Source organism: Hermetia illucens, chromosome 3 (assembly GCF_905115235.1).
Source record: "Hermetia illucens chromosome 3, iHerIll2.2.curated.20191125, whole genome shotgun sequence".
Lineage (NCBI taxonomy): Eukaryota > Metazoa > Arthropoda > Insecta > Diptera > Stratiomyidae > Hermetia > Hermetia illucens.
Genome location: NC_051851.1, coordinates 172,953,306 through 172,971,143, shown reverse-complemented (window position 1 = coordinate 172,971,143; position 17,838 = coordinate 172,953,306). Strand labels below are relative to the sequence as shown.

Here is a 17,838-nt window from a genome sequence, read left to right as displayed (position 1 = left end):
TCCAATGGGCAGAGAAAGCGCCTTCTCTCAGGGAAGCGTTGAATGCGCCGAGCAGTAGGTCTGGTCGGTGTTGGAATACCAGTTTGTCTACCTCTGCTGGAATACCATCGGATCCTGGCGCCTTCTTGCTTTTCATGGAGAGGAGTCCTAACTGTTTTATAGAGAAAAGTGGACAGTCTTCGGTGCTATCCGCGCCGACGTCATCATCCCATACGAGGTGCGCAGGGAATAGTCCCCTTACAATGCGGTCCATCTGCTCGGCCTTAAGTGAACAGGGTTTCCGCACAGCCCCGATTTTTCGGGTTATCAATTTGTAACCTAGTCCTCACGGGCCCCCATTCATCTCGTCGACCAGATCCTGCCAGCAGCGAGCTTTGCTCTTGTTTATTGCACTCTCTCCTTTAGGCTTATTTGTACTCCGCCATTATGATACGTGCCTTCTCTAGGTAACTTAGACACTGTGTTAAGCGGCGGAGACTGTGACACTCCTTCCGGAGCTCTGCGATCTCCACCGTCCACCAATGCATAGAAGGTTTGCCACGTCTCGATGCCCTCCTGGACATGGAGGCTCCGCAGACCGTCGTTACCAGGTCTACAACTGACCCCACCTGGCGTAACGACCCCACCCCAAGAGTTTCGACAAACCTGCCGGTGTTCACTTTCGCGAAGTTCCATGTACAGAGAGGCGCACACCGAAAGTTTGTGTCAACCACTTCGAAGACAATGTATTGATGGTCGCTTACCGAGAAGTCTTCCAGAACTCGCCACCCGTCCACCAGCGACACCAACGATTCCGGCGCGAAGGTTACGTCTGGAATGCTTCCCTCGCAGCCCGGGCGCCGGAACGTTGGGGTGGATCCGGTGTTTAGAACTACCAGTCCTGTTCTCGCCGCCATTTCCAGAATTTGTTTCCCTCTGGAGTGCCCCATTCAAGTGCCCTGGCACTGAAGTCACCCCGACCAGGAGCCGCCCATCCGTGCTTACGGGATGACACTTGAAATTTAAGGAATTTAAATAAAAAAATTAAATTGGTGGTTTTAACAAAATTTTATTCAACTAGTTTACAAGTAACCAAGCGATGCTGCTTCTTTGGTCAGTGCAATCAGTGAATCCATCGTCTCTAGCGCCGTTGGGATAATCTGTGCTGAAGGCAAGACGAATCCGTTTATTGAAGACGCTGGCCTTAGTTCGTAGGTATATGCCACTGGGATATTTTGGGCCCCATAAGCCCAATCAACACTAGAACCGGCAGCCGGGTAAATTGCCAAATATGTACTTCCATATTTGTATTGAGTTCCATATCGTTTGGCCAAGGCTGTAATAGCTGCTTCAGCAATCTGAGCAAGATCGGCATCGTTTGGTGCAGGCTCGTCAGTGTGACCGTAAGGATACAGCATCAACTGTGAGAATGAGTGGAAAGACAAGTAAGTATGGATTTTTCCATTAAGACTTGCGACATATTCGGAGAGCGATTTCGTTTCAATTTCAGAAAATGCTGATTTACCAGCATAAGTTTCTGAGCACTCCTCGGAACTAGCTCCAATTGTCATCCACTCGAAGCCCCAATTCCTATTTGCGTCGGCCCCGTAGCATCTTGTTCCTGGTGACCTTGTCTTCCGCCACAAACGATCTGTGGTATGTGTGTAGACAAATCCATCTGGATTCACATGTGGAAAGATATACCAGTCATAGCTCTCAGCCATGGTGCGGATCTCCTCATTCGTGCTTGTAACTAACTCATTTATGATATAAGTCACAGTTGCCGGAGAGATCCACTCACGAGCATGGATTCCTCCTTCAATGAATATTCCTTTGTTTCCCGATTTGAATGAAATTTTGACTCCAAGAATCTCACGTCCTTCATACGTTTTGCCTCCCACAATCATCTCTATTTTACTTGGGAACCTTGATTGCATCGACCTTAGCCAATCATAGGTTTCATTGAGGGTATGGTATCCAGTCCAGTCATAGGTGCTAGAACGTTTCTTGAAATCCTTCTGTTCTTCATCCAGTATCCTTTGGAAGTTCTCCTCCACGAGTTCAAAAAAGAGTTCATGCCGGTCCAGAGAATTTGCAAAATCTGCGGTTTTATGAGGAGCCACGAGGACGTTCACATGCTTATCGACAACGGTCACAGGGTTGAGGAATTTTATACTATCACTGCTTGTTTCTAAGTCGGTAAGGTACCGTAAATGCTTATAAGTCCGCGGCTTAACTTGATATATTCGATAATTGTCGTAGCGGATTCGTTCAGAGGAAACGAACCCAAAAACAAGACACAATCCTAATACAACTAACTTTGTAGGCGCCATTCTTACTACTGGTGAGGAACGTACTTTGGGCGATGATAGAAATACCAAACTTATATTCAGCTTAAGATAGTTGAGTTGAGGTGACAACGTATTCCACATTTAATTGATAAAACTTTGATTGTGAATCGGATTTAATAGTGGTGTCAGTGTTACCAGTTTTCTGTCCCTTTGAAATTTATTTTTATTTGCTGGGTCCCTGTAAGTTTTCCATTCTTTAGGAAAACAGGGTCTTACTTGGCACCTTTTTGACTTGTGGTGGTGGTTTTAGTTTGTGTCTGGACAAATTGTGATGACCGGCGAAGGGAACAGCCCTTAAAAAACGGACTCCAAGAAGAAGTCGGAAGATCAGCTAAGGCTGCCGCAAATTTACCCCATTGAGACACTTATTACGTTTAATAATCATCGCTCTCCAAGGACAATATCTGACCACCGCATCTACTGGTTTTACGTCAAAGAGTCATTCATTGTTATAATGCCAATTTCGAACGTCTTCGGAGGCATCCTTGTCCGCCTCTCACCTTTTTTTTTTTGAGGAGGTGGAAATCTTCAAAAGACACTGGCCTGGACACGCCAGCGTGTGGGATTCTTACTCACTAAAACCACCCCCGACTCCCTCCAAGCCCCGTGGAACCACCGTACGGTATTACATCACAGGGCGGAGTCAGTTCATTTTAGCTTCGTCCCCTTTCGTCTCTACGCGGCGTACGTAACCGCGCTTTTCTGATCTCCTCTGCCTTTCGCAGTTTGCTCTGGATAGATACGACCATGGAGTTGATCGCATCCCAGTCTTCCTGACATGATAGCATTCTTCGCACCAGATTCTCTGGCACAAACACCTCTCCTAGAATCTCCTCTAGGCTCTTCCTTTCCTCCACAAACCTTGGACAGTGGAAGAATACATACTCTGGGTCCTCTGGGACTCCATCGCAGTTTGCACAATGGGGTGAGGTATCCAGTTTAAACCTGAACAGGTACTGGCGATATCCTCCATGCCCCGTGAGAAACTGAGTAAGATTATAATTAATCTCACCGTGCCGTCTCTCCAACCACTCCTTGATGGCAGGGATGAGCCTGTGTGTCCACCGACCCTTTCCCGAGCGTTCCCAACGTTCTTGCCATCTATTTAACGATCTCTCCCTTTCGGCGTTCTTCGTCTGCGATAAAGGAGAGAGAGACTTCGCATTATATATATTCGTCATCTCGTCTGCCAAGATGTCAATGGGCATCATTCCAGAAATGACGAATGCTGCATCATCTGAGACAGTCCTGAATGCTGAGCACACTCTTAGGGCTGTTCTTCTGTAGACTGAACTCAGTTTGTTACCGTTAAATGTAACCTGCAATGCCTTTCCCCAAACTGGAGCTGCATGGAGCAGGATCGAACTCACTACCCTAGCTCTAAGCAACCAGGAAGCATGCCGTGGCCCTCCCACGTTCGACATCATTCTTGCCAGGGCCACACTCGCAGTGGATACTTTGTCATAGACATACTGCACATGTGCTTTATAGCTAAGCTTCCCATCTATCATCACTCCCAAGTATTTGATCGCAGGCTTAGAAGTGATGATATGATTCCCAATTTGAATACGGGCAAAATTTCTTTTACGACGCTTCCGTTTTTTTCTCCGCAAGTGTCAGACCAGAACTCTCAAGCCAACCCTTAACAGCACTAATCGCTTCGCATGAGTATAACTCAGCATCTTCGAGATGCTTTGCGACAATAACCAGCGCTATATCATCGGCGTAGCCCACCACCGTGGCTTCCTCCGGAAGGGGACGATTCAGAACATGGTTGTACATGATGTTCCACAGCAATGGGCCCAGTACGGAGCCCTGTGGGACACCCGCGGGGACAACGTACTCTTGGTCCGTCATCGGTGTCATACCGTCCGTTCTTGTAAATAGCTGTTGATAATAGCTGCAAGATAAGCGGGAACACCAATCTTCGCCAGAGATTCCCGTATGAGGTTCCAATTGGCCGAATTGTATGCATTTCTCACATCCAGGGTCACCACTATGCAGTATTTGCTAGTACTGCCCCTTCCGTGGATTGCATTTTCGGCCAAGCCAGTAACCATTTTGATGGCATCAATGGTTGATCTGGCTTTACGGAACCCATACTGCCGATCTGAGAGACCTCCCTGGCTCTCAACAACCGGGAGTAATCTATTATATATTACTCGCTCTAGTATTTTGCCCACAGTGTCCAAAAGACAAATAGGTCTGTAAGAGGTTGGCTCACCTGGTGGTTTGCCAGCCTTAGGCAGTAGCACCAACTTCTGTCGTTCCCATGATGTAGGAAATATTACCTCGGACATGCACGCTTCGAACAACTCAGCGAACATGTCCCGTCTGGATTTCACGGCAAGCTTAAGGGCCTTATTCGGCACGCCATCCAGACCCGGAGCTTTATTATCTCCTATCCTAGTGCAGATCTCCAGCAGCTCATCACTGGTGACTGGCGGTATTGCCGTGTCGTTCAGAGGTCGCTGGAAGCTGTCTACGCCCTCCTCTTGCTGAGGGAATAACCCCTGGATGATTTTTAACAAGAGTGTAGGACACGTGATCTGCGGAGATGATCGGCCTCTGAATCGCCCCATCACGATTCTATAGGCGCTCCCCCACGGGTTTACGTCTGCTTCTAAACAGAGCTCCTTAAAGCATTCCCTCTTGCTCCGTTGGATGACGAGCTTGAAGGTTTTGCGGGCTTCCTTATAGGCGCGCTCTTTTTGCCTTTGGTCGATTCTGCCTACCGCTCTTTGAGCCGCTCTTCTGGTTCGGTGAATCGAAGGCTGGCCAGTTCAGTATTCCACCAGTAGTTTGATCTTCTACTGGGAAATGAGCACCTCCTCGGCATGGACGCGTCACACGCTTTGGCGATGCATTCGGCCACATGGACAGCTCGTTCCGTAGCCTCTCACCTTCGATGGAGAAGTGATCTGGTGACTGCTAACTACAGGAGTTTTCTACCCCTCGTCCTACTAGTGCACTTCGTCCGTAAGCATAACAGATTGTAGGATTGCTCCTCTGGATCGACTTTCGAAAACCTGCTGAAAGAAGTCAGCGGAAGCGCCTTTTTGGCCATAGACTTGACGAAATTGCTTTATCATATTTCCATTGCAGAGGAGGACATTCCAAATACTGCGATCAATACACCTTTTGGGCTCTTTGAGTTCACGCAATCTTCTCTATGGCATCGCAACTTCTTCAAGAGACAACAACAAGAGACACAGACAACATCTTTATCTGCCTTTTGAGGTTCTTCATAGCGCCTAGCTTCAAATCAACGCTGAGATATGCTCTATCGAAAAAGACCAGGTAATATCTAGCAAGTACCTGGGGTACTCACTCTTCAACGAGCTACATGAGGTTGTTCAATCACGATGCAACCCAAACACAGAAAACATTTTATCTGTCTCTTCGCTTTCTTCAATGTAATTATCCCAAAACTGTTGCTTTTTCCGTATCCATTTATCCATCGAGATCCCTTCCGCTTCCTGCGACGGTTCTTTTAATTCCATGTTACGTACCTTCCTCTACTCCAGTCATACACTCGCTTTTAAAAATGCGCATAAGTGTTGCGCTCATCAAATTTTACAAGTTGGCGAACCTTCGCTTTCAAATCACTATGCGAGTTGCTACCCCTGTCCTGAAGGGTCTCAAGTTCCTCTCAATCGGTTCTCCCCGCTTCACACTTTGCATCTGCCAACTTATAACTTTTTGAATAGTCACCTCCTCGGGCTTTGCATTGTCCCGCCAGGTATGCTCATCCTGTTTAAAAATGTCTTCCCGCTTTTTCATACCTTCTCGCATGGCCCACTCTAGTCATTTTACACCTTCACTTATGACCTCTTTGCCACGGTCTACTACTCCTCGGTAGTTATGTTCCTGCTCTTTAGTCGCCTTAACACGCCTTAACCTATCATGCAACTTGGCAGCTTCCATTTCCCATTTTTCAGCTTCGCAGATGCTCGCCTGCATCGGCTTTGTAATCTCGCTGGCGTTCTTATGTCGTACGACTTGATCCTGTCTATTCGCTTCTTGATACATCTTGCCACTCTGCAGTTCTCTCTTGCCTCTCTATAGTCTTCTTGAAGCCACCCTCCAAATTCTGAACCTTCCATTTGATGTTCTGCTACTTCTAGAATGCCCTTTTGTTCTACTTCTAACTTTCTCGTAAATTCCTTTATCTTTTCCTTCAATTCTTTTGAATTCTTTTCCAACTGTTCATCACATGTTTGGAGTCCTCCCATGATTTTTTCACTTTTTATTTCTGATTTTTGAGCTGGTACTGTAGTAGAATTTCCATCAAGCTTATCAGTGTCGTACTCCGTGTCAGTCAATAAACCACACCACAACAAGAGATTCAACCCCCAGCACATTCTTCAAAATTTTATGGAGGTGTAAAAGTCTTGCACACGTCCGATTGCGACGGGAGTTGTGCGAGTAAAATTTCACGCATAAAGGCTGGTGTCAGTGCCGTGTTTATGATGCAGTGCATTGATGTGTGTCCATATTGTTGCGAGCACATGCCTGCGGGCTGCTGCGAGCACGTGACAGCATCTTTTATAACAACAGGCATTACGCAGTTGTTTATGGCTTCATACATTCCAGCGGGCGCCATGGGCAGAGCTTCATTAAAGGTTCATTTCTGATTAATGATATTGGATTTTAATGGAATCACTGAGGAAATGAATCTTCAAAAATCCTCTATGGGCGCTTGATGGAAGCAAACACGTGTACCATTCTCGGCAATAGATCCATGTTTGCTCTCCTAGGAAGTGAGGAGGCAATAAGTAGATGCATCAAAGATCAATCTTTCGGATGCATTCGTTTCCTGATGAGATGAGATAAAGAAACACACACAAGAAAACCAGGCAGGCGACATCGACGCACCCACACACAAATACCACTTACCTACCTCGTCCCGACCCGAAAGGTGGACAATGAAATTCCGTACTCCTTTGCGCTGCTCTGAGTTCTCGAAGCAAACAAACTACTCGCTCAAAAAAAGAAAAAAATCCCCGTATCACTGGATACAAAATGAATGTACCTCGATTCCTCCGAACTTTAAAAGAAAAAGGATTGAAAGCAACCGGAAAGAGTTACGAGAGCCGACACGAAATTTATCTTTGCGCAGAGCAATGAAGATCATGCGTCGACGTTCAAGCTTGTAAAAGGAAACGGAGTACACGACACAACTAACACCCCACCAGCCTTAACGACTCAGTCCTTGGTAATCCAATTGGTCTCCACAAAGAGACAAACCCGGTTGACATAATGCGAGAGCTCAGTTAAAAGCACCCGTACTTGATGGTTAAAAACTTGTTGAACTTGGTCACCCGAGCTGACAAGCTTCTCCATAGCCAGAACACAACCCTCCCGTTGAAGTCGCAATAGGGGCTGTTCATGGCTACCTTCGAGCCCTCTCAACAGCTCACTGAAACATTCATGGTGAAGTATATACTCCACCAAAAAATTTCGCTTAAAAAAGTCAAGCCTATCCAAGAAGTGCAGTGCTGCAACTGCCAGAAGGGAAGCGGGCACAGCAAAAAAGAATACTGATGCTATGAAAACCAAACAGGCGGTAACTCAGATGTCACAAAGCTCGGCCCAACCAGGCGTATCTTACGCTCAAGCAGCCAGGTATACTCTTCCTAGAGCCTCAGCTCCTCAAGCCTCGCAGAAATTAGTCCAATCAAGCGTTTCCTACGCTCAAACAGCTAGGAATGCTCTTCCTAGAGCTGCAGGCCCTCAAGTTCTGCAAGGTAGCAAACTGGCCTTCAGAAACTTGGTTAAAATACTTGTTTCGGCTCAAACTAACGATCAGCCACAATTCGCTGATATCCAAGTTATAATGATGCTATATTTCTTTTTCTTCAGCCTTTGTCCCGTTCACAAGCGGAGTCGGCTCGTCGTGATCGGCTTCGCCATTTGGTTCTATCGAACGCCTGATCTGGGTGCAATCTCGAGGCTTTCAAATCCCCATCTAGCGTATCAAGCCACCTCTCTCGCAAGTTTTCCACGATCGGTGCAACCCCATAACGATCGCGGATATCCTCATTTCGGATGTGATCTAAACGTGTGACGCCACTAGTCCAACGTAGCATCTTCGTCTCCATCACCGCAAGACGCCGTTTATTGTCTTTTATGGTCAGCCAACACTCAGAACCATAGAGAGCAACTGGACGGACGACATTGCGGTAAATTTTAGATTTGAGACGTTCGTTGATACGTCGATCACAAAGAACACCAGTTGTGGAACGCCACTTCATCCAGGTTGCGTTAATGCGGATGAAGTGGCGTTCCACAACTGGTGTTCTTTGTGATCGAAGTTAAAAATTATCACATTTAACTCCGCGTCCTTGGTCTCACCCGCCCAACGTACCAATGGGGTTACCCTTCAAAAGTGGATTCACAACCAGGACCCATTAAACCCATTGCTTGACACACCCACAAATCTCAAAAGTCAATCCATACTCGATTAGACTGACAGGCAGAAACAGATTCACAAATTTCGTTCGTCGAACATCTGCAGCAACGCTTGGAAAGCTCAAGTACTTACAGAGTCTTTCCTCACTCAATTAAATTCACCTCCGTCTAGAAACAACCCGACCCTCACTTCGATTGTAGACTCGACAATCAAAGACTTCTTTCACGAGCATTCAATTAAATTGAGTACCTTCTCCGTCTCCAACCCATCCTGCAAACCAACAGATCCAAAAACCTTTTTGAGTTTATCACAGCTCGTAGCTACCACAAAAAAAACTTAATGGTATAAAATCAAGCGGGCCAGAAAACCTCCCTAAGGCATTAATGAAGTTCCTTCTTGCAGTAGCAAAGATAGTTGCCATTAAGAAAAAAGGTGGCTCTCATGAACCACAAAACTTCAGGCCCGTCTATCTCCTTTCGAACTTGGGCAAGCTCCAATCCCAGAGAGTGTAAGATTGCGGCTTTTACGGTTTGCTGACAACATGCATCTCGTCTAGCCTCCGACCCGGTAAGACAGCTAATTCTATTGAGAAATATTTATCAGATATCTGCGTATACTAACAGACCTGGGTCAAAAAATCAATGAGGCAAAAACACAAGTCATCCCTGAAATGAAATACTTAGGAACCCTATTTCATGAACACTTAAGATTCCACACCTTGAGCTCGCTCTCAGTGAAGTACGCGGTACAGTCAATAGCATTTACTCTTTTCTTTGTAAAAGAGTAGGATTTGGCACTAAAACTAACCTGACTCTGCATAAAGTCCTTATAACACCCATTCTTTGTTACGGAGCCCCTACATGGATCACTTACTCTACCGGAGTTATGAAGAAATGTGAGTCCTTCGGGCGCAGAGTCTTGAGACACTGTACCGGCTTATTGTACAATTGGAAAACCAAGAACTGCGGCCGCAATGCCGAAGTGTACTGGCAAGCAAGAGTAAAACCTCTTCAAGAGTTTGCTCTCAACCTGATAAAGAGATTCTTCGAAAGAATCATCAACTAACTTAGCCATCATACTTTTTTGAAGGTCATCAAACCATGCCCTGTAAAGGAATTGGCTTCACAGGTTGACATCCACGACTATCCGTCCAAAGCAGTTAGAAGAACACCATCGGCAACCAACACTGCTGCTTCCCAGCCTCATCCGGTTGGTGCCCTTTACCAGTTACCACGTATGGCACTCATAGCGAAGGATTAAATCTACACTTATATCGAGTCTTCAATTGGACTTTTATCGGCTCTGACGTCCAACCGTCTATTGTAGGCCATACGACTGTAACCAGCTTGTCGATTTCTGGAGTCAACACCTAATCGACACCTCCACTGACCTCACATGTAAGGCCCTCATAGATTTGACGCCGATTCAGAGCGTGTTCATTGCCAGCCAGGTTGACTTGCCTCCACCATTTTGCAAAAACTCGTCAACTTCAGCAGCAAACGTTTTGACGGCGAAAATGCCTTGAATTCCCTGCGGACTACAAGCGCCCTCGAAGAGGCCCTAGTTTACGTTTCCCCGCGGATTGAAAATAAATGGCGCTACTCCTAGTCGTGTGGATTTTCTTCACCCACTGCGCTTTCTCCCGAAGCACGACTACAAGTGACTCGGTACTTGTACATATCGGATCACCACCCTTTCCAGGTCGTCAAACACCTGTTCAGAAACGTTAGCAGAAACGCCTTTTCTGACACAAACTTGAAGACGATTTATCAGATTTCCATTGTAGAAGAGGATATTCCAAAGACGGCAGTCACGACACTCTAGACTCTTTGAGTTCACACAGTTTCTTTGTGACAATATAATGCGTCCAAATCTCTCCAGTGACTATCTTCTTCCAAACCTCACTTTCATCGAAGCCTACCTAGATATTCTCATTGCTCTTAAGGACTGCGAACAATATCTTCTTCGGTTCTCTGAATTGCTCTTCCGCACTGAGGTCCAAATCAGCGCTGAAAAATGCTCTATTCAAAAAGATTACATATACTTGGGATACTCACTCTACCCCAGAAGCTTCAAACCTCCACTATACAAAGACAAGGCCATCATGAGCCTTCCTCGTCAGCAGAACAGCCTGAATTAAAACTGATGATGCAAAGGTAGCTCACGTCCCAGTGCCACTGAGTTTTTCGCTTAAAAACAGAGGTCAACCAACAATGGACCCCGGAGGAAACGTTGTTTTCCTTCGCAACAGATCAACTAGATCAGATGACTGAGAAGCGTGAAAACGCGAGCTTCTGCACTTGCAGAGGACTCTCGAGAGTAGGTCGTACACAAAACCCTCATCCCAAATCTGAAACGAGGTATCAACTAGACAATCTTCCCTTCATTTTAGTGTTGAACGCAAAAATTGTTTTTGTACGGAACAAAAACAAAGTGGTTACTCCTTGAAGTGGTTGAATCCTTGAACCAGAGTCGGTTAACCTAGCCCAAACCAAGGACTCATAGTTGATGCGAAATTACAACGGTGGCAGTCAGGTCCTACCTACTAAGACGTACGAATTGTGAAGCTCTACACAACTTCTAACACTCGAGTGTCAAAATAACCACAAGTCCTCTCCCTTCGAAGTTCATTTGGCATATCATGCGCAGGTACCTCAGCTCATGGGCGCTCGTACTAGCCCTGCCAATATTCTAAGATTCGTCAGCATGATCGTTTGTCTTTGGGCAACTTCACCACATTATCTTCATATCGACCTCATTAAATTTCGTCATCCTCAAGGCTTCTTTTACTGGTCCTACCCCTGCCCCTATATCGTGGTTTACCAGATGAACAGAAGCACTTCATTGGGTATGCAATCACTGTCGTCAGGGCCAACTTCGAGAGATAGAGCTAACAGTCAAACGGCATTATAGGGCGCTCCCACTACATGCTGAAAACAGATACCGGCTCTGGTCCTACTCGGCCTCTGTACTCTCTCTCTCCGCGGTTTGATGCTCAAGGTCTCCGGTAAAGCTTCTGAATTCTTCGAACTTATCCATTTTGAATCTATTATGAGGGCCTCCTTTTGTAGCCTAAAACTGTTTAATTTCAGCGAACCTACTTCGGAACTTGGACCTATCCAAAATGTTGCGGCCAAAAATATCCCAAAAGGCAACTCTTTTCCAAGCCCAACTAGACTATCTAAAGAACTTCCAAAAAAATTAAATAAATTACCCACGTTGTATTCGAAACACGGACAAGTAGTTAATTGATAAGAGCGACTGCTGTGATCACGTTATTCTGATAAGCAATGAAATAATTGAGAACAATAATCTAAGTAACGTTCATTAACAATAGGCTTAGACTTATTTATGACCACCATCGTTAAATGAGATTGAAAAATCCGAACTTTTTCCCCCATTCGAATGAAATCCATAAGTGGATATCAACTAATTCCAGAGAAGTTATCAGTAAAATGTTAAAAGGAGATATTAGTTATGAGTACAGGTCAGGCTTTGAGATTGCTCCAAATTTCATAAAATTACTATCCAAACCAGTTTAGTCGAACACTGCTTCCGGCCTGAATATAGAGCTTTCTTAGGAAAGATTGCTGGGGGCGAAATTTGAACAAAATCAGATGACACTATGAGAGCTGAAAAGCCTACGTTAGTGCTACATGTTTCCGAGGCAATCTACTCGCATGGGGTAGCCTTTTTTAATAAGAGACCTAATCACTGCTAAATCTACCAAAGAATTGGTTAACTCACCTTTGGTTAACCTTTTGGAACGCGACTGGTTCTTGATTTGCACCTCCCCTCTTATTATACATATATGGTTGCCATTTACTCCTTGGTGAAGTATAGTCCATCAACCACATTTAAGCCCCATCGTTCAGTTACCTGAAATGCTCTTCAGCCCTCCCCCACGACTTCCCGCACATCTCCTCAACTGTCCTAAACTAAGTGCCCTTGGAGAGACCCACTCGTCGGCCATCTTCTTTTTTTGGGAATAGGGTAGGTGAATGCGTTCATGCACAGAGTGTTGGACTCCCGCAACAGCACGCTGGCGGACTACCAACTAAACACCTCCCTGTCATCAGAGAAATAGCCTGGAACCGTTTGACACATTACTTTGGGCTAGCCCTTCCGCTCTCCCGGCTTTGGAAGCCTTCAAGTCAGGGTATTCCTTTCACCAACGGGAGGGGAGGGGAGGAAGGGAGTTGCTGTTAGTTCAGGAAACCCCTTATCGTCCGATCCCTCCGCCGGTCGAGTTCAATCTTCTTTGCAATAAGAAGAGCCCGAACATAATGCGCAATACGATTCCAGCTGCCAACGCTCTTCAGCATCTCTCTGACAATGTTGTCTGGAGAGAGCTCCCCTGTGTCTGCATAAAGCTGACGTCCCACCTCTCACAGGAGAAAAAGATTTGTTCAGCGTCGTCCGTCACTCCATTGCAGAACACACAATCAGGAAATCACGCCTTCCCAATCCTGTGCAGGTAAAACTGATTACCTCCATGCCCACTTAGAAATTGGATAAGGAAGTAATCAATCTCTCCGTGCGTTCTGTTCAACCACGGGTCTAATTGGCCGATGAGCCGCGCAGTCCATCTGCCCCTTGGTTTATTTTGCCAAGAAAGTTGCCACTCGCTAAGGGTGCGTTGACATTCTTCATGGGCAATCACCTCCCTTACGGCGGTAGATAGCTTTCCGTTCTTTGGCAAGTAGGGTAAAGGGGATCACTCCCGTGATCACCATCACAGCCGGTTCGGAGACGGTGCGATAAACAGACGTCACTCGCAAAGCCCCTCGCCTCTGCACATGAGCGAGGCCTTTACGATGCACCTCCTTGTCAAGGGCATCAGCCCATACCTCCGTACCATAGAGAAGAACCGACTGCGTTGCTCTCATAAGGAGACGTCTCCTGGTTGATATAGGACCCCCGACATTCGCCATCAGCCGACTCAAGGCCGCAACTCCAGCTGCAGCCCTGTCTGCTGCGGCTTTGATTTACTCGAAGAAGCTCATCTTCGAGTCGAGCATTAAACTAAGGTATTTAACCGCTGGTTTTGACTCTATAGTCAACTCGCCGATCGCCGCAGGGTCGGGATTCTCCTTCTGGTCAGGATGACTACTTCGTTTTTTTCTAGTGCAAGGTTGAAACTGTGAGCAGTCATCCACCCACTTACCCGTGGCATCAATATGCCAAGTCTGCTTTGCGCCTGTTCAACAGTGCATCCGGCAACAAGTGCCGCAACGTCATCTGCATAACCGATCAGGCGCGACTGTTCGGGCATATCGAGTCTCAGCAGACTATCGTAGGAAGCGTTCCAGAGGTCCGGCCATAGGATGGATCCCTGTGCTACTCCCCTTTGGCCTTCTAGCGTATCATAGAGTAGGGAGCGGTCTTCCAGATAATCCCTCAATATCCGCAAAAGATACCTTGGCACATGAGATGGGTTTTCTAATGTGCCTAGCATATCTGTCCATCTTACGGAATTGAAGGCACTTCTGACATCAAACGTTATGAGGAGCACTATCCGTCAAGATCGGCGGCTGTGTGCCTCGACTCGATTAACCGCATCTATGACCTCCATAATATCATCCACTGTGGATTTCCCCTGTTCTGAACCCGAACTGCCTTGCGGATAAGTCCCCAGCAGCACTAATCGCTTCAGCGAGTCTACTCCTGATGCGCTTCTCGAGCACTATCCGGCCGTGTCAAACATACACAACGATCGGTATGCAGACGGGAGCTCCGGGTCTCCTTTACCCTTACTGATCAACGCGAGTCTGGCCACTTTCCAGCGACAAGGAAAAATGCCCTCCTTCAAGCTTGAAGCAGCAATTCTGGCCGTTGGCAGAACACCAGTTTGCAAACTTCCGCCGGGATGCCATCAGGACCTGGCGCCTTCCTGTTTTTCATAGTGAGAACCGCTTCTTCGAGCTCTCTCGTAGTGAAAAGGGGGCAATCCTCGACGCTTTCCGCGCTATTTACATCAACCCGTACAGGGTGTCTCCGGAACAATGCCCGCACAATGTGGTCGATCTGGTTGGTGCTCAGTATACAGGGCTTCCACAGAGCCCCGATTTTCCGGATGACAAACTTATAGCCAAGTCCCCACGGGTCCTCATTCATCTCGTTAACAAGGTTCTGCCAGCCGCGAGCGTCGGTCATCTTGCGAGGGATATCACTGCAAGGCGTAGTCAACAATACAATTGTTTTTAATATGTCGCCTATCCACTGCCACTTTAGCCTTCCGATCACAGTGCCTACAAGTACCAAGCCTGTGCAACGACCAAGTTCTTCGTTTGAGATAGTGTCAGGCCAATGTACCCCAGAACAGTCTCACCTTGATCTTAAATCTAGCAGTGTTAATGCGTCGAGCAACATCCAGTTCGGTGCCACCGTCTGCAGAAATCATGCTTTCTAGATATACAAATTGGTCCACGCCTTTGGTTCTCTGGCCATTAATACAGATTGGGAGAGTGCGATGACCCGTCAGACTGAAAACATTGGTTTTGTTGAAGTTTATCTTCAGTCCAACTCGACTTACCTCTCTTTCCAAATCCAACGCCATTTGACCAAGATCCATGGCCCGATGACAGTGGTGAGAGAGCAAACAAATGTTATCAGCATAGTTGAGGTGTTGAGGAAAGACGGCATCATCCATTAAACACCTCCACGTCCTCCGAAGACGTCAGCATTAAGAACGTCACCAATAACAAAAAGAAATAATATCGGTGGCAGAATGCAACCTTGGCGGACTCCGCTTTGGACCTCAAAATCCTCTGAAATTTTACTTCGATGCAGTATGTGACATTTTGCGCCATCATACGTTGCTCTGATAATGACTATTAGTTTCTTTGGAATGCGTCTCCTGCCTAGAGTGCTCCAGAGAGACTCCCTGTTCACATTATCGAAAGCTCTCTTGAAATCAATGAAGAGCAGGTTAAGCAAAGATCTAAAAGAGAAAAAAGCCAGCCTGCTCTCTGTCAATCAAACTTTCGAGATGTTCGTTTTAGGATTACTGCAGCCATTATCCTTGCAACGATAGAGAGCGCACAAATATCCCTATAATTGCCGCCATCAAAACGGGTGCCCTTCTTTGGTATCTTAAAAATTATCCTCTTCTTCCACTCTCTGCGAAAGGTCTCGGATTCCCATGATTTCAGTACAAGTGGCAGTAGCAGATCTGCAGGTACAATGATACATAACTCTATGGGAAGACCCTCAAACCCAGCGACTCCATTTCAGTGCATTCATGGCCGAAACAATTTCCCTCCTCCTTATTATGTTCTGGGTTGCTCGTAATATCTGTCCTTCGATCAGCAGGATAGCTCTCCCGCTTTTGAACGACAACTGCATCGATGTTGAACTTGGACAGCCGCAGCTCCCCAATCGTGCAAGAAATGGCGGACGCAACGCGTAAGTGAACGTAAGCGACCATCAGATGGCAATCTTTTTCGAGGCTCATGTTAGCGCCTCACCTGTTATGCACATGCAGGAGATAGATTCGGATCCAACAAATCAATATGTACCGGAGTGCAACCGCTCACGAGTGGCTAGCGTAGTTCGCTGCGGAAACCAAAGCTGATTTAGTGCTCATCAGTGAGCAGTACTCAAAGAAGGACCCATCTTCATGGCACCCTGACATATCAGGTACCGCTGCCATCTGGGTCCGGAACGGTACCCACGTTGAAGGATGGACGGATCCTGATCGGGGGTGACTTCAATACCAGGGCACTTAAATGGAGCATGCTTTACCCAGACTCCAGAGGGAAACGAATTCTGGAAATGGAGGCGAGAACAGGACTGGTCGTTTTAAACACTGGAGCCACTCCGTTCCGGCGCCCAGGTTGCGAGAGAAGCATTCCGGACTTAACCTTCTCGTCGGAGTCACTGGTGTCACTGGTGGAAGGGTGGCGAGTTCTGGAAAACTTCTCGGCAAGCGACCATCAACACAGTGCCTTCGAAGTATCATAGTTGACACAAACTCTCGATGTGCCCCACCTCAGCGGTCTTTCTGTCCATGGAACGTTACGAGGGTGAACACCGGGAGGTTTGTCGAAACTCTTAGAACAGGTGGTGCCGCGCTGGAGGGTACTCTTAGGGTGGTGGCACTGCATCTGGCACTGTCGTAAATTCAGTTAACGAACCTGATAACGACGGCCTGCGGAGCTTCCATGCCCAACAGGGCATCGAGACGTGGCAAACCCTATACGTATTGGTGGACGGTGGAAATTGCAGATCCCCGGAGGGAGTGTCACTGACTCTGCCGCTTAGCACAACGTCTAAATGACCGGGAGGAGGCATGTACCATAATATCAGGGTACAAATCAGCCAAAAGGAGATTCCGCAGCGCAACATGCAGAGAGCACCGAAGACTGTCCACTTTTCTCTATAAAAGAGTTAGAATAAGCAGTCCTCTCTATGAAAAGTAAAAAGGCGCCAGGACCCGATGGTATTCCAGCAGAGGTATTCAAACATACTTACTGCTCGGCGCATTTTACGCTCGACTGAAAGAGGGCATTTTCCCTTCTCGTTGGAAGGTGACGAGGCTTCCGCTGATCAGCAAAGAGAAAGGTGACCCTGAGTTGTCGTCCTCATACCGCCCACATTGTATACTTGACACTGCTGGAAAAGTACACTGAAGTAGACTCGCAGAATTGATACGTGCTGCCAAACACTTATCTCCACGGTAGTTCGATTTTAGAGCAGGTAAATCCGCAGTTGATGCTATCATGCAAGTCGTGGATGCCTTACGTCGCGGGGGATCCCTCTCCAGACAACATTGTCGAGGAGGTGCTGAAGAGCGCTAACAGGTGGTGCCGTGTTACCCATTACTTTCGGGTCCTTCTCGTTGCAAAGAAGATAGAGCTCGACCGGTGGAGGAACCGGGTGGTTACAGGTTCCTTGAACTAACAGTTCCCTTCCTCCTCTCTCCCCCCGTTGGTGAAGAGCGTAACAGTTACACCAATAAAATCCTCAATGCCCTACATATGAATAGCCAGCCAGCATGCTGAACTCTGGTGCCTTTCTCTAGTGTCTTTCTATTACGATGGCAGAAGAGATGCAGGGACCCTCACGGCTCATCAATATCGTTTTAAACAA

At 46.9% G+C, this 17,838-nt stretch overlaps 1 protein-coding gene across 1 annotated transcript; it reads right to left on the bottom strand.

The window, feature by feature from the left end:
* Positions 1-1,028: 1,028 nt before the first annotated feature.
* On the bottom strand, positions 1,029-2,349 carry LOC119652904 (zinc carboxypeptidase-like). The gene has a single exon (XM_038057280.1). It carries the CDS (start codon positions 2,310-2,312, stop codon positions 1,062-1,064), a length of 1,251 nt encoding a protein of 416 aa, XP_037913208.1. The 5' UTR covers positions 2,313-2,349; the 3' UTR covers positions 1,029-1,061.
* Between the last annotated feature and the right edge of the window lie 15,489 nt (positions 2,350-17,838).

Excerpts from the sequence above, each read along its gene's own strand:
- LOC119652904 (XM_038057280.1), bottom strand. The coding sequence starts at position 2,312 with ATGGCGCCTACAAAGTTAGTTGTATTAGGATTGTGTCTTGTTTTTGGG.